Source organism: Vespa velutina, chromosome 16 (assembly GCF_912470025.1).
Source record: "Vespa velutina chromosome 16, iVesVel2.1, whole genome shotgun sequence".
Taxonomy (NCBI): Eukaryota; Metazoa; Arthropoda; class Insecta; order Hymenoptera; family Vespidae; genus Vespa; species Vespa velutina.
In genome coordinates this window covers 3,294,550-3,321,507 of record NC_062203.1, presented here as the reverse complement: position 1 = coordinate 3,321,507, position 26,958 = coordinate 3,294,550, and the positions used below count along the sequence as shown (strand labels likewise).

Genomic DNA, 26,958 nt, shown 5'->3' with positions numbered 1-26,958 from the left:
TGGTGTACAAAAAAATAAATACCCTTTTACAAATGGATGCCATATTATTTTGATTTGACTTGAAAATATTACTATCTAAAAATTTAATACATTTTTTTAATTAGGATCGACTTCTTTTAATGGAAATCCTCATGTTGCTCGTTATTACGCAAATGTACGCAAATGCAATAGCCAATCGTATTTTGCTAAACAAAAAAAAAAAAAAAAAAAAAAAACGGAAAAGGAACAGAGAGGCAGAATATGATATAACATTGTCTTTTGCTTCTTTTTCTTCTAGAGTTTTATAATTCTACATTTAGTTATAGGTTCAATAGATTTTATATATATTAATTTTTTTGTCGATGAAACTAATACAGTGTGAATGAAGCTTAAAGAAACTAAGCGCGACAGCAGATAATACGAAAAAAAAATCTAGTCAGTAGTATTATGACGTGATGACATTTGAAAATTTGGTTGATCATTAAATTGTCATTGAACACCGTTGATCGTTGAATAATATTCATATCATTTCAATTTTAAATTGCTTTTGATTGTATCAAACTAATTCACGTCCTAATGCATTACATTTGACTCATAAAACGATATTGATAATGACAGTAACAATCGTCATTATGTATTAAAATTATTAAATTCAATGCAATGTTTAAATTAATGTTTTTGTTATAATCATACAATGCATCTAAGTGATTAAGAAAAAAATTATACATGACTTCTGCCGAATATTTTATCAGTTTGATAACAGTGGCAAGTGCAAAAAAATTAGCTACAGCACTTGTCGTTTGTTTTATACTTTACCATGGCGTTATGCATCTTATTTACGGTAATATCTTTATTTACTTTATTATTATTCTATTTTAAAGATATATGTTTAAAAGAGATATATATTTTTTTAAAAAAATATATCAGAAATATAACCATAAAAAATTTCATTATTTTATATCCTTTATGGAAGTGTCTTTGAAAATAGATATTTTATCTTTTTGTCCTTAAGGTAGCGATTCCTGTAGATGGTTATTAACAGAAGGAAGATATAAAGGAGACAAAGAATGGCAACCTTATGGTTGTATGATGCATCATTATACACAAACGTAAGAATGTAATATCTATTATTATTTTATATTTCTAATTATATATTAATGAAAATATATAATTTTTGTAGAGATAGTAGGAGATGCATGAGATATTTGGCTTTTATGGGTCATCACAATCATTTTGTATTTACCGGCGATGCTAGAATAAGGCAAATTTATAAATCTTTTGTATCCCAATTCGTAGTCGATGGAAAAGCATCTGATCTCACTGAATTACCAGAAAATTCAGATTTAAGTTTTAACGATGCACAATTAAAATTACACATGCAGTTCCTATGGAGACCCAAGTTGGATAATACTATGATAGAAGACTTCAGACATTGGATGGTATAACGTGTATATATTACAATATGTCCATGATTAGAAATATTTAAATAGTATCATATACTGATCATATACTCTTACAGAATGGTGAAACGCCTAGTTTAATTATTGCAGGCTGTGCAGCTGCTGATATTCTTGCAAATAATATTAGTGAAACACAATTATACTCGGATTATAGTATGGGTCTTGTCAGACTAGTACAGCCAGCAGATATCTTAGCTAAAAAAGAATCACAAGTATTATGGATGATGCAAGATCCTGTGGTAAAAGAAAGATTGCCAGCTCAATTATCAGTGATAGATAATACACAAATTAATTTGTGTAATAAAGCAGCTATAGAAGTAAGAAATTTGGAAAATTATTAATATAATATTAAACATTTTACCATTGCTGACAATCAATTATATATTTTGTAGATTTTATCTCATAGTAATGTACGCATATGGGAGAGTAGTAGACTTGTTGGGGCAGGTGTATTGGAACAAAGTCCAGATGGATACTTAGCTAGTCCATTATCATTACGTCATAAAGTTCAAATATTACTGAACACGTATTGTAACAATCATATGAATTTTGATGATGGCAGTTGTTGTAGCTATCCAGAATCAGCTACGACTTTGCAATTATTGACTTTATCCATTCTAGCACTATGGTAAGTATTAATATTTTCCTCGTGTTTTTACACCGTATAACTTAAAATCTGTTATAGTATAATAATTGGTGGGAGTGTTTGGTTGTACAGAAGATTCTGCCAACATCGATCAGAAGTTTCATACATTAGTGTAGATACAGAAGAAACCAAAGATACGGAACAAACAGAATCTTCTGATGTTGTACAAATAGAGCAACCTCAAGTGCAAGACTTTTATAGCTTAAGCACATCTTTGGCTATTTTATCTATTATATTAGCATACTTTTATTTGTGTGACAGGTATATTTATAATTATATAATGTTTTTATTTAAACTTAATTTTAAACCTGTTCTCTTTTATTTTCTTTTTTTACATTATATTCAGAACAAATTTCTTCATGAAGGAGAATAAATACTACAGTGAATTTAGCTTTTGGCTCCCTCTTGGATATATCTTAGCTCTTGGATTATTTTTTACCGAGCATTGTGAAAGGGGACCAAATGCATTAAATAGGGAGCAAACAGATGAATGGAGAGGTTTAATGCAAGCAGTAGTGCTTATATATCATGTTACTGGTGCCAAAAACGTTTTACCAATTTATATGTACTTAAGATTAATTAATTCTGCATATTTATTTCTTTCTGGATATGGACATTTTTGTTATTTTTGGCAAACGGGTGATGTTTCTCTCATCAGATTTGCCAAGGTAAATAAATACTTTTAATTATAATCTATATTATATACATTATTCATTATATATATATCAAAGAAAATAATTTCTGACACTGATTATTTATTTATTTTCTTTTTTTTTTTTTTCAGGTCATGTTCAGATATAATTTATTAACTGTAACATTATGTCTATGTATGAATAGACCTTATCAATTTTATCATTTTGTACCATTGGTTTCATTTTGGTTTTTGGTTATTTATTTTTTGGCATGGCTACCTCCTAGAGTATATTCTGGAAGTTTGGCCGAATATGGTCCAAGAACATTACTTTATCTTGCCTTAAAATTATTGGGTTTAGTATCAATAATTACCGTATTATATATGTCAGAGGTAAGAATGCATTTTACTTTAAAAGTTTTATATGATTAATTTAAATTTAATTATACAATATATTATTAAAGAGATATTCCTTATATATAATTACTATTGTAAATTTAGGTGTTTTTTGAGAAAGTATTTGTTACACGACCTTGGAAAGCATTATTCGTTACGACTGACGATGATATACGAGAATGGTGGTCGAGATGGCGAGTCGATAGATATAGTGTTGTATGGGGTGTTACATTTGGTGCTGCTCTTGTAGCTTTACAAAGAATAGATCATATACCAGGAACAGCATTATCCTCAGTATTGGCACTGATTTCTTTAGTAGCTTACACTACTTTTACAATATTATGCTATTCAGTATCTGAGTGCGAAGAAATACATTCTTATGTGGCCTTTATACCTGTAATATCACATATACTTTAAATTTCTTTAATTATAATCTTATCTATTGTTCATATACATTTATATACATATTAATTTTATTTATAGATTGTAGGCTATATTGTACTTCGAAATGCTTCACTAGCACTACGTGGAAAACATTCCGTCCTACTAGCTGGATTGGGTAGGATTAGCTTGGAAACATTAGTTGGTCAAGGTCACATATGGTTAGCTGCAGATTCACATGGTGTATTAGTATTACTACCTAGGTTTCCAGTATTAAATCTTTTAATTACTTCATTTATCTTCATATGTGCAAGTCATGAAGTAAGTAAAAAACTTCTTTTCTATATAAGTATTTCTACGTGTGTTACAGAATTTATTATACCTTATCTTTTCTATTGACAGATACATAGATTGACAATTATGTTGGTACCATATGCGGTACCAAATGACTGGAGATTAGTAGCTCGGAACTTATTATTATTTATTGCTGTATTAGTACCTATTGGAATACACGATGGAATGTTCTGAATGCAATACATGTTACTTTCCATGAACATTTCGAATTATTCAGTATCTGAGTACAAATTCGAATCTTAAACAATGGGTAATACATAGTTAATTTATCTATTTAAAATATTACATTATGATATAATGTATTATGTTAAACATTTCAACTGCTATATTTTAAGAGAGAGAGAGAGAGAGAGAGAAAAAAAGAAACAGAGGAATTTGGAAAGAAACAAATTATTTGATTTATTCACACTTTTATTTATGTGTAAACTTTTCACACATGTAAACTTTTTTATATGATTTCTTTTATTTTTTACATAATTCGAAAATTTTTGTTACTATATATTGTATTACTTCTTTATCGAAGTTAGTAAAGTATTCTTAAATAAGTGTCAAATAAAGATAATTATCAAATCATAATAAATAAGAAAAAACATATGAGAATTTATCATTTTTTGTGTAGAATCTCATTTCGTGGTTTTTTCTTCTTTTTTTTTCTTTTTTTTTTCTATTTTTCCGATATATAAAAAGCCTTGTATTTTAATTTTGATATCGAAGAAAAAATATAAAATTAAAGGAATTTATCTGTAATAATGTTACATGAAATGGTATTGAACAAGTATAACCATTCATTGTAAAGTAAACATTTATGCATTCCATTTTTGTTAATCGACTTATGAAATCTTAAATTATGCTATTGAAATTAAAATATATAATATTCCATTTAAAACTACCAAAAAAGAAATTTTTAAATTTCGTTTATAAAAAATAAAAAAATAAATGATCTTTCTACTCTTATCAAATTGTATACCTAGAAATTATGAGAACATGTTCTCGTGATATGTTTACTCTTGTTGATTACGATTTAGATATACTACTTTGGATGACACTTATCTAGAAAATCTTATACATCAATTTAAGATAAGATAATACAATACTAGTCCTATTTCCAAACTCATTATGGAAACTTATTATGCAATGTTATCACTTCAATAGAGACATTTGTAACCAAAACATTTTTTTTTCTTTTCTTTTTTTACATTTGCCACAATATTGCTATGTATAAAACAATTACTAAAATTATTTACAAATCAATTATGTTAAAATTTTATGTTGTCATGTTTTACATGACTCGTATAAATGTCATAACCAAGGGATATAATATTATCATATAAAACTCTGTATTTAGTTGGAAGAAAATAGAAGTTAATGATCTGTGCTGGTGGCCATATTACCCATTCCGCTAAATACAATCTATGTGCCTTATTTACTACCTCATTTTTTAATTGTGACAAATTGCTTCTTTCTAATAATGCTAATGTTAAAAAAAACATGCCTATACAAAGTGGTGAACAAACAAACTGATCAATAATTACTTTTTTCAGTACAATTTTACTAGTGCGTCCAGATAACTTGGAATCCAAGTATCTGTACCAATAATGGCAAACTATACCAATGGACATGCCACTCACGGCCATATTCCTTGTTCTGCTTGGACTCCATTTTTCCCATTCACCCTAAAAGTAAAGTATAAGCTCTGTGTAAAATAAAATTCAAAACTCTTAGGTGACTGTATCAAATGTAGTAAACCTTTATTATTTCATAGTGTTGTTCTATGATATCTCCTACAGCTGAAAGAGAGATTGATATGGCTACATTGGTGTATAATAAATTTTTCGATGAAAATAATTGTTCTTTTATAGCGTTTACTTTATAGAGCCATCCGGCTCCTCTCACAATGTTCAGTTTCTGGAATCATTGAATCTTTAAATTTCTAAGATTCATTCAAGATGAATTTTTAATGATTCTTATATTTGTACATACCATTTTTCAATGAGAGTTAAATCTCATAATGAATATAGGATTTGTAGTAACAAAAGAAATCATTGTCCAGATTACAATTTGTAGGTTAAATTATAAATCGAAATACAAATAATGCTCCATTTTTTTGCGTATGATAAATAAATATTACAATTTAAATAAAATTTGAAAAAGATATTATTACTAGAAAATAAAATTAACTTCTCGAATGTAACTACTGACACGTGACAGTGTCGTAATAAAAGATATAATAAAAGACATTACGTTTATTTTACGATATATCATTCACGTGATAAGAAAAGTTGTGTAGCTATTATAAAACTTAAAAGAGTAGTTTATTTATACAACAATTTTATTACTTTCGTAGAATAATCGCACACATTCAATTAACAACGAATTAATCAAATCGAACAACAAAATTAACTTGCTGTATTTCCTCTATCTCCGTAGTAACGACAATTATTAGAAGTTTTCGATATTTGATCGAAAATATCTGCTATATTGACGCACGATATGAAGAGTGCAACGATGTACGATCGAACACATATTTAAAAAAAGAAATAATTGAGTTGAAAAAACGTTTATAAATTAACTCTTTTGTATGAAATACTAATTAAATATAAAAATATATATTTATACAATAATACAACAAAGAGATCGTTATATTTGCTTTGTAGATCGCGCCATCTTTGTTACCTATCGATATGGCAGGAATTATCGATTCGCGATAAATAATGATCGATAGCGACATCTTGTGACAGGAAGTAAATATCGAATACAAATGCATCTGTGATATTACGAAAGGATTATTGTTTATTTCATTTGATTTATTTTCATAGAGTTTTGCCTAAATTTATACAAAAATATATTTTATATTACAAAACATTTAAATACATTGTGTCTATATATTGATGGATACACACTGATGGATACAAATGACGTAAGTAAAAATATGATATTTAAAAAAATACATCAAGATCGATAAAAACATTTTAAACATATTAAATACGGATTGATATAACGTATCATTTTTTAAATTCATATTTTTTCAATGAAAATTATTAGATCGATAAGAAAAATTTTACATACGTACCTTTTATAATCCTGTTGTAAAAGTAAAAAAAGATATAATTAATTTATTAAAGAACCGACATTTAAAATGCACACGAAATTTCCGATAAATAGAATTAAGAAAGTTTTATACATACGTAGGATTTGAAATAAGAAAAAGAAACGTCTCTATTCCAAAGTAGAAAGTGTAATAAATTCTGATTTTCAACAAGAACATTATATAGGTTAAAGTTACAAATCTTTATATAATCTTATAATTATAAAGTCACTTTGAAATCGTATTGTATCTTCTAACCTAACCCTCAATATATTTTCCATTTTTTAAATTACGTATTTAATTTGTATACATTAGCGTTACATGCATACCATATACGTGTATATTGTTAAAATAAATTATCATGCCCTAATAACATTTATAAATTACGAATAATCGAGTATTATCTTTGGGGGCAATTAAATAAACTGTAGCCGCATAAAGATTGAAATAAGTTAACAAAACTGAACATTTCATTTGGACTTACAATAACGATTTACAGATGATTGTATTTTGATAAGGAAAAAAAAAGAAGGTAATAAAAAGAAAGAAAGATTAATTCGGACCACCGAAAAACATTACTCTTTCTCTTTCTCTCTCTCTCTCTCTCCCTCCCCATCTCTCTCAGTGCCAGTTTCGGATATTTGTCAAATATTTTGAAACAACGTTAAAATGGAATAATCGTAGAAATCTCTATAAAACGCTAAAATTTAATAGCCTCTATTGAAATTACGCGAGGCTCCATCGTAAGAGACCTGTGCGCTAAAACCATGTTTCCAATCAGCCGTGTATCGTACAATTTGCATTCTGCCATCCGGAAGTTGCACGCGATATTCACCACGTACGATATCCCCGTCGCTGATGGCATTGTGAGAATAATCATTCCCGAAGGCGTCCTCTTTTACTGCATAGTTAAAATCGAAAGGCATACCGGGCTCATGGTGATGATGATCGTGCTGTAATTTAGTAGCATTGCATTAATTATTCTCCACGAAAAAAAAAAAAAAAAAAAAAAAGAAAGAAAGAAAATTCATTATTAATATTTATAATTTAAAAAAAAAATATATATATATAAAAGAATAGAGCAATTAAATAATTACTATGATAAAATGAAAATTTAAAGGAAAATAATTTATATATATATATATATAAAAGAATAAAGAAATAAATCTTTATTGAAGTTAAGAGTTATGAAAGAATTAAAATTTGTTAAATAAAAAAAAAAAAAAAAAAAAACCAAAAGATAAAAGATATTATTTCGTTCTAATAACTTTACACTTACTCCAGGACCTACTGTATTCCCATTATTACCCGGTTCTGGAAATATTGGAGTTGGTCTTGGTCCTGGTGGTGGATATCCATTTGGAGGTCTCGTTGGATATTTTCCCGGTGGTTTTGTTACAGGAATGGGATATGGTCTACTTGGTGTCGGAGGGACATTGGGTCTCGTCGGTATCGTGTTAAAGGGTGGATTCGTTCTCGTTGGCGGAAATGTTGGCGTTGGTCGGGTAGGAAAGGTTGGAGTCTTTGTAAATGGTATCGGTGGCTTCTCATATGAGTAACCTTTCGTTGATTCAGGCGGTAAATAAGTATTACGCCTTGTACCCGGTGGTAAGTCGCATATTACATTGGTTATTGATAACCAAAGTAAAGTTATCTGTGAAAATAATTTTCTATTTAATACATACAGACATATATATATATATATATATATATATATATATATTTATATTTATATGTATATTAGTATAGTAATTTGATATCTATGCATCGTACATACATATATATATATATATATCAAACAATATCTAAGAGTAATGAGATATAGATACACATTTAATGTAATAAAAAGCGATTAAGTGATAAAAAGGGGAAAAAAAACAAAAAGAAAAGAAAAAAGTAAAAACGGATAATAATGTGATGTGAAAAGAGAGTGAAATGCGAAAGCATAAAGCGATAATACGTAATAAATAATAATTGCTCTTGGCGTAATATGACATGAAACGCCTATTAGAAAATCGATGCTCCACTTTCGTAATTAAACTCGACAGTGTCATCGTTAAAAAAAATATCCATACGTAACTCTACCTCTGTTATAGAAATAATTATGTATCGTATCGTAATAATAACATTCATTGCTTTTCTTATTATTATTATCATTAACACAGATCTCGATTATTTTATTACTCTTACCTATAATCCATATAACCGTTCGTACTCTCATAAATTATAAATGCACGAATAAAGCAAGATTCATTGATATTATTTATTTAGAATAAAAATATTGATCTATGTAAAACACAGTATTAGAATTATTTATTATCTTTATCAATTGGAGACATTTTTTTTTTGTTTTTATCTTACATCCTACCCAATAGTAATCGTCAAAAAGTTATCATACCTGAAGATAATACATCTTTCGATGCCACGACGTCAGTTTTGAATTGATGACTACCTTGAAAAAATGATGACACAAATACTTGGGACAAGTATTAAATGATCCTAGTAGATAGTGGCAACTAAGTTAATGAGAAAAGTAATTAATAATCATTTATATTTCGAGTGGTATAATTTTATAATTGTAAAGAAAATCGATAATTGTCTTCTAAACAAAATAAGTAGAATAAGACCTTCGATAATTATTCATTCATTATATGAATCTTTTGAAGATTCCCAACTAATTATCACCGTAGTGAATATCTAAATAATTGTATAAATTGTATTTTTATCTTTTATCGATCGATCGATCGATCGATCACGTTGACTTTTTATTGTCGATCCTGTGAATTCCACTTTTTCTCACTTCGTCGATTAATTCGTCGATTTATTAATCGCATTAAGAATTAAATGCGTACACTCTCGGAAGAAGAAAAAAATGCGAATTAGAAAAAAAAAAAAAATAAATAAATAAAAAAAAAGAAAGAAGAGAGAACGAAAACAAGATAAATTATTCTAATTAGATCACTATGTGTCACCTAAAGAGTCACAGCTCGGTTATTCACGATATGGCTAATGTTGATATGGAAAAAAAAAAATAAAACTAAAAAGAAAAAAGGAAAAAGAAAGTAATGGAGATAAAAAATAAAATAAAATAAAATAAAATAAAACAAAATAAAAAAAAGAAAGTCAAACGGCACGATCAATCCCACGTATGCGTATAAGCTAAAGGGCGCACTTGAATAATAAATCCAAAAACTTCGGAAAACACTCGTGCCAACGATTCAAACTTCGAACGAAGTAATCAATCGATCAATCAATCAATCATACTCGGAGGTCTTATTCGACTCTAAAATCTCTCTCTCTCTCTCCCACTCTCTCTCTCTCTCTCTCTATCTCTTTCTCTTTCTCTCTCTCTCTCTCTCTCTTTCTCTCGCTCTCTTTCTCTTTTGAATACGATGCGATGCTCTTACAGTAGGAATTCCTTTAGGTCACAGATACGATTACGATTTACACTTGTGCAATATAAGTGTATTGTTACAGTCCGGGCACGGCTGCGAATAGAGTCAGCATATAACTGGCCGGTATGCTGGTGCATTGCGTTTATATAGCGTGGGTCTAATAAGATGTTTCTTAGACGTGATGGAAAGAGAAGAGAGGCCCACGCAAGAAGGGGCACCTCCCTTGGCTCTTACTATGTCTTACCTTGTCTTAGAACCTGGCAGAGATCGGACTTGCGAGAGGGCAAGTCGTGCCGGTTGGTGCGCTTCTGCAATCAAACGTGAGACAGTAGTGGTAGTTTAGATTGCGACCACGCCGAAGTCAAACTAAAATCGGTGAATGGCGACGATACTTCTTTCTAGTTGTCATACAACAACTCGACGACGGAAGATAGCCTCGGTATGAGGTTTCGATAATCACGTAATATTTGCTTAAGATTGCTCTTAACGGTTTTTATGATTAACGAACGGGTTCTCTTTTCCAACACCTTTTCAATACAGGTAGCATCTTCGTTGATTTTACTTGAGGTACTCTATCGTCTGGTTACCACGGTATTCGCGTTACTATATCAATATTTTATGTCCTATAAGGCTGGTACTTTAGCATCTTAGGATAACACGATCTAATGATGATACGTAAGATTAAAGGCTTATTATAGGTCAACTTGATTTATACAACCGGTTAATCTTACGTTGCCATTAAGGAAACACTTTCAGAAATTTCTTGTTTTAAAAACATTTACATAGATAATATATATATATAAATATATATATATATATATATATGTAAATATTGTGTGGACAAAGAAATTTGCGATTTTCCTTGTCAATCGAAGGAAAACAAGTTGTATCCAGTTGATTATTTAAGAAAATCCATTTCATTTATTACGTGTGTTATGTATATATGCACTTATGTGATACTATATGTAAATATGTAGGTGCGCCTTGAAATTATTTCTGGAGAAGCTAAGAGAGATCAGATTAAACGATTTTCTTCAGGTCTTACATATACAAAACGCGTAAAGGAAGAGCGAAGACATTAAACCGCATACTGAAGGTAGCAAATGATCGCAAATGCCTCGTCTAGCAGCTCTAAGGTATTTCCAAGCGGTCGCATTTCTACATATTCAACTTTATATACAGGACGCGTAGCGCCGTTGCCGGTAGTAGAACGCTTTTGTTTGGATGAATATTTTTCTTAAATTGCAACTAGCTAAGTTACTGCAAGTCAAATTTCGCAACCGTTTAAATGTAATATACATTTAAATTACTCTATGTCTACGTTAACGTAAAACTAATTATATAGGAAATATTCTTCGAACGAGAAATTTTCTTTATATTTATAAAAATATCAAATATATCGATATATCGACAAATGCCTCGACAAGAATACATATGTTTGCGTTGATGTATAACTATCTCAAAAAAAAAAAAGAAAAAATAATAAAATAAAATAAAATAAAATAAAATAAAAAACACATGCAAATAAGATTACAATGTAAATGTGATTTATAATGCGTAAATCTTAATTAATATTTAGCGTATACATGTAAGAACAAACGTTAATTCTCGTTCAGATCTCACGTCGCGTTTGCATCATTAAGTCTCAGTCTTGGTTTCCAGTTCGACCCTTTCCCACACTATACTTGCGCTAGAAAATAAGTCTCCAATTCTTATACATGGAATAATCTCAGATTTTATAAGACTAAAGTCACAAGCACAGGCGTTGTTGCTCTTGGAAAGGTCAACAATAGAATGCTATACTTACACAAGCGATCCCAAAAAAAAAAAGATAAGACGATCGTTCTAAGTTTTAAATGGATCCTTCGGTCATCCACCCCTTGTATCGTTCCAACGACATTTACATCTATTCTATTGATTCTATCGACTTATATACGAGAATAGAATTTTATGTACACATAGAATTCATTTTGTTAATATGATTTTTATAATAACTCGATATAAGATAATTTTTTTATTTCGATTTATAAAAAGGATCCATAAAAGAGTCAATTTATTCGATTTGAGTTATTAAAAATCTAGAAAATATGTACCATGATAATATATTTGATATCTTATAATCCGCGTATGTTCATGTTAAAAAGGTACAATTTTTCTTTTTTCTTTTTCTTTTTTTTTCCATAGGAAGTTTCATATTGTAAATCAAACTGATCTCGAAGCATTTTGATATTTGCAGGAAGGCAGGCCTTCTACGTTTACGCTTGTGGTACATGGAAAAGAAGCGTTCTTTCACGCGGATCAAAGGAGGACTTTAAAGATCAAGGTTCGTTGAAACAGATTCTATCTGATCTCAAAGTGCGTGACATTAACACCTAGCTTCTGGGGATGGTAAAGTACTATATCGTTAATATCTTTCACCAAAAATTATGATCGAATTTCTTATTTTCATTTAAACGTTATATTAATAACTTTCGTAACGCATCGTTTCAACCCGTCCTTCCTCAACGCGTCTTATTGTCTGGGACGTCGATCGGGACATTCATGACATTTCATTCTCTTCGATCTTAAACTCTAAGTAAGTCGTAGAAACATTACGTGTAATTTGCATAATCCGTTATGTCCAGGGGGTAGGAGGCAAATATTCATTTATTATTCAATGCGATAAGTTCAAATAACATAAACCCACAAATGTTTCTAACTCGTTCCGTTGATAAATTGCCGTTAAATTTTATGAATTTCTTATCTAATATATCCAAGAATTTACACTCTCTCTTTCTCTCTCTCTCTCTTTTTTCTAATAAATTGTGAGATCAATTTATAACTTAACCGTGATCATGTGTAAAGAAACTAATCGATATACAGTGATATTATACACGAACAACCCTATTAATCTCCCAAGTTGTAATTTCAAGAGCAAACAAAAAGTTGATTGATTATCCTTTCCTTTAGAAAATAAATATGTATTCGATTAAAATTATTTATAACTTCGACGACATAATTTCCTAAGCTAATTCCTATATGAATGTATTCATATATTAATTAAAAATCATTGATTTTTAATTGAAATCATAATGATAATTCCGTAATAAACGTATTATACATAATATATGCATAACATAAAACTATACGATTATGTTATATGAGAAAAAAGAAAATAATAAATAAATAAATAAAAAAATAAAAAAAAAATAAAAAAAAAAGGAAATAAAAAGAAAAAATTGATCGATTATATCTTTTAACATAGCTTTATTTTAATCTTTATTTTGTTAACGTTCGCGAAATTACAAATACGTCCTTATAATCTTATTTCTATCCTTTCTCTCCCATTGCACCCATTATTCGAAGCGTTCGTGACATTTCGTTCTCGTAACCTTAAAGTCTCCGCTCCAAGATCGTAGTACGTCTCTTGCGTGGCCCCTATTATGTAAGTGACTGGTCTAAATACGAGGAAAAGAGATGCACCTCGCATCGCGAGATCCTAAGAAGAGGTGCTCGCCTAGACATTCGAAAGGAACATGCTATCCCCATGGTGATGTTGTGATGTAACGTACAGCGAGTTTATATCTAAGAGCCTTCTTTCATTCTTTTTTCACTCCTTCGTACTCGTTGCTCACCTTAATATTCGCTTTAATTTCATAATATACTTATGGTCAGTGTGTAACCAAATGCTAATGATTATTATTACGACATAAATGGTTAGAAAATATATATATATATATAGTGATTGGATTTATATAAATATATTCATGAGTGTTCGTCCATAGATATTCAAGAAAATATCTCAAAACTTGTTGAAGTTGCAAGAAAATTTATTACAATAACAATAACAACAATGATAACAATAACAAAATTTCAATCGCTTTGAGTTATCTCTAAAGTGCATGTATACATTTTCTTTTTTTTTTTTTCTTTTTTACTCGTGACCTTTTAAAATTAAAAAATTCTTCTTCTTTGGTATATTTATAGGGTAGACAATAAAAATCATATGTTGTAAAAAATTGCTACTATGCACCGTTTACGAGATAATCACTATTTCGATAAAACATTCGTCAAATTACATAATATTTTGAAGTTGGTTACGTCGAACAGGATCACTGACCTCTAACTCGTCAAAATGCATGACTGCATGATTTGTAAATGATGTATTTGTATAGAATGAAGTATGAATTACAGTACAGTATGCATCTGTTAGTCAATCGTTAAGATGCCGATTATCTCCCTAACGATCCATAGTAGTAATTTTTTATTAAATATGATTTCGATTGCAAATGATCGCTACTATATAAATACTATATAAATAAATGATCGCTATTATGTAAAAAAAAAATTATAGGTATTTATACAAAGAAAAAAAAACGAAAAAAAACTATGTTAACTTTCATAACTCGACAATTTCAAGAAATAAAAAATTTCGCAAGATATTTGCTCATCTATGAATAAACACCCTGTATATATATATATCATTTTTTTATAATAGTGACATTTTGTTATAACGAACTTTTTATTTATAACAGTACTTTTTTCTTTTTTTTTTTTTTTTAATCAATCAAATAATCATGAAAAAATAATAAAACCAACAATTCTGATTATAAAATATTAAATTGATTCATAAATATGTGTCATTATAAGTGTAAATAATTTATCATGATATAATTAATACTTTCACATCGAACGTATTAATTATTTATTTATATAATTAATTAATTATTTGCAGCGACTTCAAAAAATATTCGTACGTTTTTTAAAGTTGACAATAAAAAAAAAAAAAAGAATAAATAAATAAAAGACGAATAGTAAAATACTTTTATCGAATTATATTATTTCTATATAATTCTTGTATCAGCTAAGATAATTCAAATATCTATTACAATCATTATTATCGACATTTCATTATAAATTAAAATAGTTCTCGGATAATAATAACACGTTACGAAACGTATTATATTAAATTTTATAAAGAAACTCGGTGCGAGTACTAAAAGGAATATATTTCTTAATTTTCATTGGCTACTAAGACCAATCAAAGTAAATTATTTTCTATTTACGATTCTAAGGCACCTCGTGCTTACCTGCTACAAAATTCATTCCATTTTCAACTGTGTACGAATATTTTATCGAGGTACGATATTCTTGCATAATTTTCTAGAAGAATCATTTCGTTAGATGAATATGAAACGTGCACATAAATTACGGCTAATGCGTTTCAAATCATTTACTCCATAGATCATTTCGCTTCGTCATTACCTTTTCTCGCATCTTATATTTCTACAGTCCTTTAACTCATCGCCAATTTCACCCATTCCTTACTAAGTATTATCTATACATATATATATATATATATATATATATATATATATATATATATGCATATACTTAAAAATACATAAATATTATATTCGAACGATTATGCCGTTCTGGTATATTTTCTTTAGAAAAATTATAGCAATTTCTTTAGTACGTCTATAAGTAAAAATATATATGTATATCTAACGAATAGCAACTTTATAGGTACATATGTAAGGGTATATATATAGCCTTGAATGTAGATTCTCTTACATTATATATTATATGCACGAAATATTATATATTATATTAATAATATATAAGTACCAGTATAATTATGTAATATAATAATTGATATATTGTTTATATATTACTATTTTAATATTACATTATATATTAGACACTGTATATTAATGATATATTGATATACTCTAGTATATTATATAAAAACTATATGCATTAGATTATTCATGTATATATATATAGCCTATATAGTAATCTATGGGTATATACATAACTATATATCTTCCTATTACTGTCATTCATGTCCGTGTAAGATTATTATTCGTTTTAAAGGCAATGCCGTCGCGCGTGAAGTTTTAGCGCGACAGTAATGCTTTTAATGTACGACGTTAGATCACGTCACGCAATTCTTTATTGCTGATCGCAGGGTGTGAAACAAAGGTCTCTCATGGACGTATCAAACAACTTTTAATGGCGCCATACGTTGTTAGAAAACAGGGCTGAAATAATGACAACGATCTTAGGATGACATAAACTTTATATCACTTTTAAATTATTTCCACGATTATTTCAAATTAGAGATATCATTGAAAGGTCAGGTGAAGGTCAAAATGTCGAAAAAGAATCGATTTTTTTATCGCATAAATACGTCTCGTTCATAAAACAATTTTTCATTTTTTATTATTATATCGATCGATTTTTATGATATTTGTTAGTGATATAATATAAATATATAATTAAACAACGCGATAGTATTTTTTTATTATAAATTTCAACGTTACTTATTTTGGATTTTAAGTTGGGAAAAAATTTTTTCTTATCTTATTATAAGAAATTATCTCATGGTCGTTTGTACATAATTTTCGGGTGTATCCTATATATGAATATACGTACATATATATATATATATATATATATATATATATATATATATATATTATATCACTTTACTAATATTTTTCTTGTCAACATAGATAATCAATTTTTTCGAATTTGTTGAATTTTTCAATTTGTATGATTCATCCTTGTGAGATAATCAAATAAGGAATCGACTTTTGAGAATAAGAAATAAATATTCGGAACTCTGAATGTTCCAATTTATTAAGTAAAATTAATAGGATCGAAAAAAGATCGATATAACTATTATATATATATATATATATATATATATATATATATATTCAGATATAAAGTCATAAAAGCTGTCTTAATCGGTATCACTCAGGATCTTCTGTTCGCAAGCGATAGGGTGATCATATTTTCACAGTAAGAGGAAGAGGCCAAGTGGAACGTAGAATTCGCACGGCCGTGCGAATTGAATGGAAGGTTATGAATATCCGATCTTCTGTCGAAGCTGCGTGTCATAGCCAACCGCCTTCTTCTAACCGACGATGCCTTTGTCTGCCGCCTCATGTAACTAGGTATTCCCTCGGTCAGGATGAAAGTGAAAACTTCGCTCTGTTCGTAGATGACCTACTCTTTGCCAAGAATCTGGGTGCCCCATCACACCGTGGCATTACGCGCTCTCGGTCGTCATGTGCACCGCCGCTAGGGAAGCAGTTACGATACATCTTCGTAACTTCCAATTTTATTTTACAATCTAACTGAACCAACACCTTTGCTCTATGCAAACAATTCTATTTTAATTGGATTACGTACGTCTAAATGGTCCTAAGAAAAAAAAAAGAAAGAAAGAAAGAAAAAACAAAGAAACAAGAAGCATTTAAGGCAAATTAAAAAAAAGAAAAAAAAGAAAACCTTCCGTCCTTCATGAAGCCGATTCTTAATATTTTCGTTTAACAAAAAAATATTAATGATTGAATTTATCATGTGAGTTTCGATAAAAAATTTCAATACCTTTTTAATGATTAAAAAAAAAAAAAAAAGAATAATGACTCTTTACAAAAATTTCCATTATCACAAAGACTAGATAATGGATATGAAAGAGAAAATTTCATTCATCCAAATCGATTTAGCAATCTTCTTTTTTTCTTTTTTTCTTTTTTTTTTTTTTTTTAATATTTCCAACTTTGCGAAACAGTTTCTTTATTTATTTATTTATTTACTTTCTTTTTTTTTTATGTGTTTCCTAATATTCATCATTTTATCTTATGCATTATCATCTGTTACTATCCATCACTTTTCTTTTGTTAATAAAACATTTAATCTTAGAATGATCGGAGGATCGTTAAATCGATCGAGCAGTACTACTGACAATGAGTAGTAACGAGTCGAGCGATGATTCAGTGCTGTAGCACCGATAGCCAGTCGAGCGATACTCATTATTTCAACCATAACTCCCAAGATATGTTAAAATACAATCTCGATCATAGCAGCGACGCTTGATTATACGACAGAAAAAGATACGCATATGTTGAAAATGTTAAGGACGCATCAATCATTTATAATTAACTAAATAAAAAAGTTCAAGATATTTTTTCCTTTTACCGAAACATTTTTCTCTTATTAAATTGGAAAAATCCAAAGATCTTGAAAATACGTTCTTTTTCAAAGGTTTACATGAAAATCCCATAAAAGTTAACGCAATTGTAATACCATAAAGTGAACGCGAGTAGATCAGAAATCGTAATGAAGTTGAAATTTTGTGTTCGTATGTGAAACTATTTTTTTTTGTTTTCCTTTTTATATATATATATATATAACTATTATATTTCTCTTCGAAATCTTTTAATCGATCAATAATTTAATTACGATGCATCTAAGTATGTCATCGCAAAGGGAAATATCAGGGTGGATCTTAGAAAAGTTAAAATCTATTTGCGTTTAAATATTAATCCAACAAAATAATAAGACAAGATGTAAGAGAACATAACAAAAAAAAAGTAGAACCAACACTCGGTATTTTATCCAGTATGTCCTAACGTTCTTCGCTGTTGCAAAATCTCATTTGTTGCATGTCTCGACTGGAGGTTGGCTAAAGAATGATCCGTCTTGAGAATGGAGTGACAAAACGTTTCCGTGGTTTGCCGTAACAGTGGAAAAACAAGATACATATGCAGAAGAGTCAATGCAACATATAATACATTATTACGGTCTATCTTTATCGAAACTTTGACTATCATAAAAAGTTAATCGTTTGATAGAAAACAGTAAACTTTTTTACTATCTTTTTATAATTAATACTTTTTTATAATCCGCTTTATTTTTTTTATTTTTTTTTATTTTTTTTGCTTTTTTATTTAAATTTCGTCAAATTTGATGAAATTGATATGACAAATTTTTCTTTGCTGTGCATATAATTTAATTAATGAATGAAAAACAATAATAAAATTAAAAAGCCAAATAAAAGCGTTGTAAATAAAACAGAAAAAAAGTTGATGGTTTGTTCAATTGAATTGAATTGAATTGGATTGAAATGAAAAAAAGAAGTACAAATTGCACAAAAAAAGAAAGAAGTACAAAGAAAAAAAAAATGTAGAAACTTGATTGTCTTAATTATGAATATAGTTGGTACAATTAAAGCTGCAGAATTAACGTGAATTAAACGTAAGGATTGTAAAATCATATAAAAGAATGTCTTCTTAACTCGACTTGACCCTCAAAAGTTGAGTAAGAAATTCATGTCTTCGTCCTCCCACGCATCGGAATTATCTTAGAGAATGAAAATATACTCTATGTATTTGTATAAAGAGGCTATCAATACTGCTTGGTACTTTGAGTATCTTAGAAACAAAGATTTTTAATCCAAATTCTTGATTGCAATAAAAGAGAATGAAACATTTCAAATATATTACGAAAATAAAAGGAATATGTGAGTATTCGATGTTTCAATACATCATCTAATAAATATAAATATCATAATACATTTTCTTTTTTTTTTTTTTTCTTTTTTCTATAATGAGGACACATACAGAAAAAAATGTTTTTCATTTATTTGAAATTTATATATCTTTAATCAAAATCTAATGTGACAATTTTATAATATACAAATATATCTCTTTTAAAGAATGATTTATAATCAAAGTATATATTAAATTATATTAAATTAAATTATTTTTAATATATATATATATATATATATATATATATATATATATATTATATGTGCAAATATCTATAAGTTTTTTACCAAGGAATGTCTTCTTTACTCGACTTGACCCTCAAAAGTTGAGTAAGAAATAAAGTCTTTGTCCTCCCACGTACCAACTAACGCATAGTATGATATATACATAATGTACGTATATATGTATATATATACCACTGTCTCTACTTGATGGACTTCGTACACGGACGAATAACCCACACAGAAAGTGAAGGAAAAGGATGATAGTTGCGGTTTACCCAGAAGAACGGGAACCATCATTTTGATCCATACCAACACTTATGTGAGAAACGTATGCTTTACTCGCAATACGATACTATCCCCGTCACTTTTCATCCTGACTTCTTGATCCTACGATAAATTTTGGCAAGACATTTAAAAAAAAAAATTCACGGCTTTATTGTTATCTCGTTTATTTTTACTTTTTTCTTTCTTTTTTTTTTCGAATCGTAAGATATTGCACTCTATCTAAAAATTCTTTTCTATTTATAAAAAAAAAAAAAAAAGAAAAAAAAATATAATACATTTGTCTATATAATCTACTGTTTATTAATAATTAATCAATAATAATAAAATTGTCAATAATATCAACAATCACTTATCCCCTTCTAGATAAGAAAATGTTTGTATTTCATTGTAGAACCTAATACTAATTTTACGACCCTTCTAATTTTAATAATATTTAAATATGTTGTACGTCTATTTAATTTTTACAAGGAATACTTTTAAAATGTATATTTTGTATTTTTCATTCTTATTGCGAACGTTTAGGATTATTTTTAGAAATTCTCGACATAATTCATATAGGATTGTTTATTGTAAGGAAAAAAAAAGCAAAAAAACAAAAAAGAAGAAAAATAAAAAATAAAAAAAAAAAGAAATATCACTTTTGTAACAAAGTATATACGTTATATGAGAAACCAGTTAGAAGATAAAAATTCACCTTGATCCTTTGATGCAGCTTCTCAACACATCTGAGTAACATTAACTCGATGTGTTTATGTCATTGTTATGTAACGCTTAACGCATGATAAAGAGAAAAGAAAGAAAAAAAGAAAAAAGAAAAGAATAAAAGAAAGAAAGAAAGAAATAAAATTGTTCCTCAGCGCGATATCCCTTCACGATAGCAAACCTATTGAGATCACAATATGCCATAATATCGTGTAACGTAGTTGTATGTAAGTATATATGTATGTGCCGAATTGAATGAAATATCAAATTATTCCCATCGCTTTATGAGGAAATCAAGGGGAACTCCATTTCGTCATAACGAACAAAGAACGTAACGAACGGGACGTCCGGTAAATTTTTACGAGATCGCATCTGCTATTAATACACAGTGGGATAATGCCGATTGCATAAATAACATGCAAAGTAGTTTCAACACGATACGCCATGTTGGCCAAAATCTAAGTTCATTTCTATTATTTATTAGTTTTTAGGTATGACCACAGGGAATGTCTTAAGTGATCGCCATCGTGAATAACGTAGACTTACTATACAACTTTTTTGAGAGAAATTAAATTTTTTTTTTGTCTTTTTTTTTTTCTTTTTAATTTTCTTTCAATATACTATACGAATTGTAACGTTTACTTAAAAATCTATTTACATGTATTTATTTGTGCAAGTACGTTTCGATTATAACAACAAATTGGCTAAGCCAAATATTTAAGAAAATATTTTATATAATTGATTTACTATCACGAAAATTGCTTTTGATTTAATTGCGAGTTTAAAATTTTCTTAAAATTAATCCTAAGACGTCCATTTCAATAGAAAATAATTTATAATATAATAATATTCACTTTCTATAATAGCTCTTGTTGAAATCAAAGCGATGAAATGAAATAAAGAGTGAAATTTGTCTCTCAATGGCTGTTTAATGCCTATAATCTGATTATCAAATCACTATGGGCGTATAATCGCGACGTTGTAACAATGCAACGTAATTACAATCGATTAATTCGACCGATTGTAACCTTTAACGAGTTAAACTCAAGACGAATACTAATTCATTTACTATCGATCTCATTCTAAGAACTTTTAGAAATGAATAAGAAAATATTATTCCATATCATGCTTCCAATAAGATAATTATTATATACTCTTTCTCGTTTTCATTTTTATAAAAAGTTAATTATTCTTATATCGCTTTAGTCTTCATAATAATCTCCGATTTTTTTAAATTAGTACGTATTCGTATTATTTTTCATTTTTCATTACAAAGAATGCTGACCGCGATCAATAATCGCAACCACGTATAACGCCTACTGCAACCTGGTTGGCATCTTGCAATTTATACTCTCTCCCGATGATGCCAGTGATGTTGTATATATATATATATATACTTACAATTAGAATCTGGCATTCATTCTCGAACATTTCTCCTTTTATTGTACTATATCACGACATTATTGTAGGATGAAAGAATTCTTATGAACGCCATTTAACTATTCTACAAAATAGAAAATAAAATTTAATTTATATCAAAGTATTAATCAATCTAAAGCCCTTAAACACGAGCATCTCATATGTCATAAATTGGTCAGACAATTTTTATCTATATTTTTATTTAGAAGAAGAAGAAAAATAGAAAAGACATTTCTTTACGTGGATAAAAACACGTCATATCTCTCAAAATGTGACATGACATGTCTCGTAATGAACGACGAATTAATAGGTATATTCTACGAAATTACAAAAGACGTATAATTCATGATAGGACGCAAGTGCCACGATATACGTAATTGCGATTGATATCACAAGGATATCGATAAACCGTAAAGTAGGATGTGTTAGCTGACGTTAGTCTGTCAGTCTTCAAGTTAGTCTACCATCGTTAAGACAAAACGGTAAAGCCATGATCGAAAATCTTAAACAAGCATTTTTTCCTCTTTTGCTTACCGGCTCTATACTCGGAATAATCATTATTGAATATCCTACGTACAAATTTATCATTTATATTAACATTATATATATATTGTGTTGGTGGATCGGTTATTTCACATTTTTCAAATATCTCTTCAATTCTAGCCTATTTAATGTTTTATTTGATAATATCGCATCCATTATCGTTCTTCACTTCAACATGATCACAACGATTACGTCGATGGTTTTCTGCCTGTACAACAGCAAAGTACGGTATCTTTTATAGATTTTAACGTTACTTTTTTTTACTTTATATAAAATCTTATCGTTAAATCTTTCAAAATTTTATCTCATAACAAGGAAGATTCATTTCTATTGTTTTGTTATTATTTTAATTTTTTTTTTCTTTTCTTTTTTTTCTCTCTTTTTTTTTTCAAGAAACTTGCAAATTGTTTGAAAAGGATGACTGCGCTCGATAATACTTTGAAAGGACTTGGTTTTCAAACGGAATATAAAAATGTACGAATATTAATGATATTCGTCGTTATAGGATGGCTCGTAACAATTGTTTTATTGAACCTTTCCGAACTTTTCTTACATATAAAAGTAATCGATATGTCGAAAATTATTACTACATGCTTAATTAATCAGCCCATTCATAACAACACGATTTTGGATCTTATATTCATCATTCTTTTATTGTACGTATTCGTAATTCAACATCTCAGGATAAAACAAATTGATAAAACACGCATTAATGTACAAGCACATAATTAAATGCATTAAATAAATACACAAACATAATTTATTGCTTAATATTATATTTAAATGCAGATATGAAAGAACTAGATTCTGTAAATTAAATGAATATATAACTCAACGTTGTAAGATATGTAACCATCGCTCTACGAAAATAATGCCTGAAGAGATTACGACAAGTACAACAAATTATTCTAATGCAATAAATATTAACGAAGGATTACGAGGAAATGGAGTTACAAACGATTTCAAGAGTTTCGATATATGGATAACAATGTAAAGCTGTGTAAAACTAATATACACATTATCATGAGTAAATTTTTTTTGTTTTTGCAAAAAGATTCTCATTATAATAGTAATATGAATTTTTATTTAACATGATCTATCAAAAAGAAAAAAAGAAAAGAAATGACAAAATCGTATTTATTTTTAGAAACGATCGAATTCAGAAAAAAAAAAAAATCCAATTAAAAAATATTTTCCTATAATTAAATAAAAAATTAATCATTTCTCTTATAGGCATATTCATATGGAATTGAGTACGATATGTAATGATTTGAATACAATATTTGGAGCAGCAATACTTTTAGAGATGATATCTTTCTTTATTTGCGAAATAGGCTTAATTTGCGAATTGTATTATGCATTTACTAATTTACATACTTGGGAATCGGATAGGATAAAGAATGTCTTAGATATTGTTATATGGAGTACATTTTATATAATCAAATTACTCTCGATTAACTATATATGCGAGATAGTTAAGGCTGAGGTAATATTAAAAAATAATACTTGATATATTTATGATATAAAGATGAATAATTAAATAGACATAGAATTTATTTAATATTATTAATCATTGATAATAATAGGCAAATAGGACGCAAGTACTTATTCAGAAAGTAATGGATTCCTTTCATATTACAATACGCGAAGAGGTAAGTTTTTCGCAATTTAAAATATTCTAGATTATTATCATTAATTAAATTAATAGTCTATAATTATTCCACTATCACAATCTCTAACAATTTTATTATAATATTTAAATTTTATTTTTATAAGGTTTTTCAATTCATATCCGAAATGACTTATAAGCGATTGAAATTTTCTGCATTTGGTTTTTACGAATATGGTTACAAATTTATTCAACAGGTATGTCTCTTAAATTTTATCTTTCTATTTAAGTATTCCATATAAAAGTATCATAAAAATGTTCGACTTATTGTGATTAAAAAAATGATTAGTTTTTTAAAGGTATTACAACCTTTCTGATAATCTTATTACAAATGGAAACTTCACCTGAGATTCCTAATGACATTACAACTTCATCAACATTAACAACAATAGAATCTAATCTATACAATAGATCAATGTAAAAATATAAAGATTAATAGAATAAATAATCTGTAATTATCAAATGTAAAGGTACAAGTTTGGCATATTGAAAATAGATATAACTGTATTTAGTTTCATTTTTTTTTGTTTTCAAAGATTACATTTCTTAATAAAATAATGATAATTATAAGTATTACATATTACTTAAATTCATTGATTCAAATCTACCTTTTTTCTGGTAATGTTTTATTCTGTTTTCTAAACTTTCTGCAAAAATTATATAACATACAATATTATATGACATTAAAATCACAAAATATTAAATAATAACAATATATAAACTACTCACCACAAGTTACTCTTTTCATTAAAGGTTGATAAACTTTTGAATGCACACCAAGAAGTAAACAATCATTTTGAAATGTTGTATCTGTACAATTTTGTAAACTTTCTAAATCCATTAACATATCTTTGATCATAGCTGATCTGTTTAAATTCAAATATTAAATTACAATAAGCAAAAATCGTTTCATTCTAGTAATAAATACATACTTTACAGTGTTTATCGACCAGTCCTGTTGTAAAATTTTTATAACCTTTATTAATTCATCTTCATCATAGAACCATTTGATATTTTCATATTCCGAGTGATAAAGATTTAAAGGAATTTCACAAGCTAGATTGTATTGAGGTTTACATGGATAGCTATCGATATCAAGTAAGTTTAAAATAATTTCTGGTTTTTCTTTTTCTTGACCAACTAGTAATAATACTCCCATTAAACAACGTATTTGATGCCAAAGAAAAGCTTGACTTGTTATTTTTAATTCACACAGATCGTATCCTATTAAAATAAATATGAAATTAAAAATTTAATTACTTTCTTCTAAGGTAATGTTTTAGATAATTATCATGACAAAGTTATATTTTAAATATATTATTAGATTACCTGAATTATTTGTATAATCATTTTGTTTTACAGAAACTGTAGCATCAATTATTCTTCTTTTAAAATTTATCACACCATTGGCAACATCCATTTTACAAATATTTCGAAAATCATGCGTGCCTATAGTATATTTAGCGGCTTTATTCATGGCATCAATATTTAATTTTCCTCTAGGAAAAATATATTTATATGTCCTATCTTTGCAATTAAATCTAGCAGAGAAATCACTTGGAATTGGACTCCAAGCTATGCATCTTATATTTTGAGGAAGTAAACGATTTAATATTTTACAATATGATAATTCATTTTGTAAATCATTTTGTTTCTCAGGTTTCAATTTGCTACGTATATCTAAACTAATTACTTGAGAGAATGCACTGACACCTTTATCTGTTCTACCACAACGATGATAATTTGCTTTTTCACGAGATTCTATACAACAACTTTTTATTAAAGCAGAAAATAAATGATGTTCAATAGTATTATTATTTCCTTCTTGACATGTAAAACCATCATAATCCCAACCTAAATAGTACAATTTTAATAAAATATGCCTTTTGTGATACCTGCAATAAATTAATTGAATTAAATACTTGAAGTATTTCTATTCTATTTTATATTTCAATTAAATTGAAATGGGAAATATTTTATGTCGCATACTTTGTAAAATCAAACTGTTTTTGATTCTTATTAAGACATTTCCTTTGTTCCATTTCATTTGTTTCAGTTTTTCTAAGTATCATTTGAAGCTGCATATTATAAGCTTCTAATTGCAATATTTTATCTATTAATTCCTAAAACGTTAAAAACATTTACCATAGACTATATAGCAAAATTTTAAAAATCTCAGAAAATAAATTATACCGATTTATCAGAAAGCTCCAGCTCTTCCTTAGTGGACAATCTCTTCAATTTCTTTTTCTTCGTAATAACTTTTGCCATAATTACAATTATAATATGTATATACACACACACACATATATATATATATATATATATATATATATATATTAATATTAATTCCTTATAATTAATGTTAAGAAAATAAAAAGGAAAATGGTTTACTTTAAAATATTTATATCATCAAAATATTTTAATTATTTTGAATACATAAATAAAAATAAATTATAA

At 27.9% G+C, this 26,958-nt stretch overlaps 5 protein-coding genes across 11 annotated transcripts; 2 read left to right on the top strand and 3 right to left on the bottom strand.

Moving 5' to 3' along the window:
• The first annotated feature begins 289 nt into the window (after positions 1 to 289).
• On the top strand, positions 290 to 5,578 carry LOC124954702 (N-acetylneuraminate 9-O-acetyltransferase). Of its 3 annotated transcripts, none has more exons than XM_047508016.1 (12): positions 290 to 820; positions 992 to 1,088; positions 1,160 to 1,418; positions 1,499 to 1,756; positions 1,832 to 2,067; positions 2,125 to 2,346; positions 2,432 to 2,753; positions 2,870 to 3,109; positions 3,218 to 3,508; positions 3,596 to 3,814; positions 3,896 to 4,097; positions 5,389 to 5,578. In XM_047508016.1, the coding sequence occupies exons 1-11, from the start codon at positions 706 to 708 to the stop codon at positions 4,019 to 4,021; spliced, it is 2,385 nt and encodes a 794-aa protein (XP_047363972.1). In that variant the 5' UTR covers positions 290 to 705; the 3' UTR covers positions 4,022 to 4,097; positions 5,389 to 5,578. The 3 variants fall into 3 exon arrangements, with proteins under 3 accessions (XP_047363972.1, XP_047363973.1, XP_047363974.1); XM_047508017.1 differs by having other exon boundaries at positions 292 to 820; positions 996 to 1,088; XM_047508018.1 differs by having other exon boundaries at positions 804 to 820; positions 1,276 to 1,418.
• On the bottom strand, positions 2,103 to 6,520 carry LOC124954706 (mpv17-like protein 2). Of its 2 annotated transcripts, XM_047508027.1 has the most exons (4): positions 5,828 to 6,520; positions 5,594 to 5,752; positions 5,380 to 5,520; positions 2,103 to 3,506 (listed from the first exon to the last, which is right to left on the bottom strand). In XM_047508027.1, exons 1-4 carry the CDS (start codon positions 5,828 to 5,830, stop codon positions 3,501 to 3,503), a joined length of 309 nt encoding a protein of 102 aa, XP_047363983.1. In that variant the 5' UTR covers positions 5,831 to 6,520; the 3' UTR covers positions 2,103 to 3,500. The 2 variants fall into 2 exon arrangements, with proteins under 2 accessions (XP_047363983.1, XP_047363982.1); XM_047508026.1 differs by lacking the exon at positions 2,103 to 3,506 and having other exon boundaries at positions 4,592 to 5,520; positions 5,828 to 6,518.
• On the top strand, positions 5,718 to 26,391 carry LOC124954704. Of its 3 annotated transcripts, XM_047508023.1 has the most exons (9): positions 5,718 to 6,588; positions 6,664 to 6,764; positions 12,564 to 12,650; positions 23,223 to 23,485; positions 23,619 to 23,819; positions 24,063 to 24,315; positions 24,416 to 24,481; positions 24,606 to 24,695; positions 24,788 to 26,391. In XM_047508023.1, the coding sequence occupies exons 2-9, from the start codon at positions 6,750 to 6,752 to the stop codon at positions 24,917 to 24,919; spliced, it is 1,107 nt and encodes a 368-aa protein (XP_047363979.1). In that variant the 5' UTR covers positions 5,718 to 6,588; positions 6,664 to 6,749; the 3' UTR covers positions 24,920 to 26,391. The 3 variants fall into 3 exon arrangements, with proteins under 3 accessions (XP_047363979.1, XP_047363978.1, XP_047363977.1); XM_047508021.1 differs by lacking the exons at positions 5,718 to 6,588; positions 6,664 to 6,764; positions 12,564 to 12,650 and adding an exon at positions 22,529 to 23,052; XM_047508022.1 differs by lacking the exons at positions 5,718 to 6,588; positions 6,664 to 6,764; positions 12,564 to 12,650 and adding an exon at positions 22,527 to 23,052 and having other exon boundaries at positions 24,606 to 24,877.
• Positions 7,063 to 10,479, bottom strand: LOC124954705 (pro-resilin-like). 2 transcript variants are annotated; one of them, XM_047508024.1, is made up of 4 exons: positions 10,340 to 10,479; positions 9,331 to 9,448; positions 8,212 to 8,586; positions 7,063 to 7,885 (listed from the first exon to the last, which is right to left on the bottom strand). In XM_047508024.1, the coding sequence occupies exons 1-4, from the start codon at positions 10,462 to 10,464 to the stop codon at positions 7,640 to 7,642; spliced, it is 864 nt and encodes a 287-aa protein (XP_047363980.1). In that variant the 5' UTR covers positions 10,465 to 10,479; the 3' UTR covers positions 7,063 to 7,639. The 2 variants fall into 2 exon arrangements, with proteins under 2 accessions (XP_047363980.1, XP_047363981.1); XM_047508025.1 differs by having other exon boundaries at positions 9,331 to 9,384; positions 10,340 to 10,425.
• On the bottom strand, positions 22,370 to 26,838 carry LOC124954703 (tRNA pseudouridine(38/39) synthase). Its single transcript, XM_047508019.1, has 6 exons — positions 26,692 to 26,838; positions 26,488 to 26,621; positions 25,828 to 26,393; positions 25,431 to 25,722; positions 25,228 to 25,364; positions 22,370 to 25,145 (listed from the first exon to the last, which is right to left on the bottom strand). The coding sequence occupies exons 1-6, from the start codon at positions 26,767 to 26,769 to the stop codon at positions 25,072 to 25,074; spliced, it is 1,281 nt and encodes a 426-aa protein (XP_047363975.1). The 5' UTR covers positions 26,770 to 26,838; the 3' UTR covers positions 22,370 to 25,071.
• Positions 26,839 to 26,958: the final 120 nt, after the last annotated feature.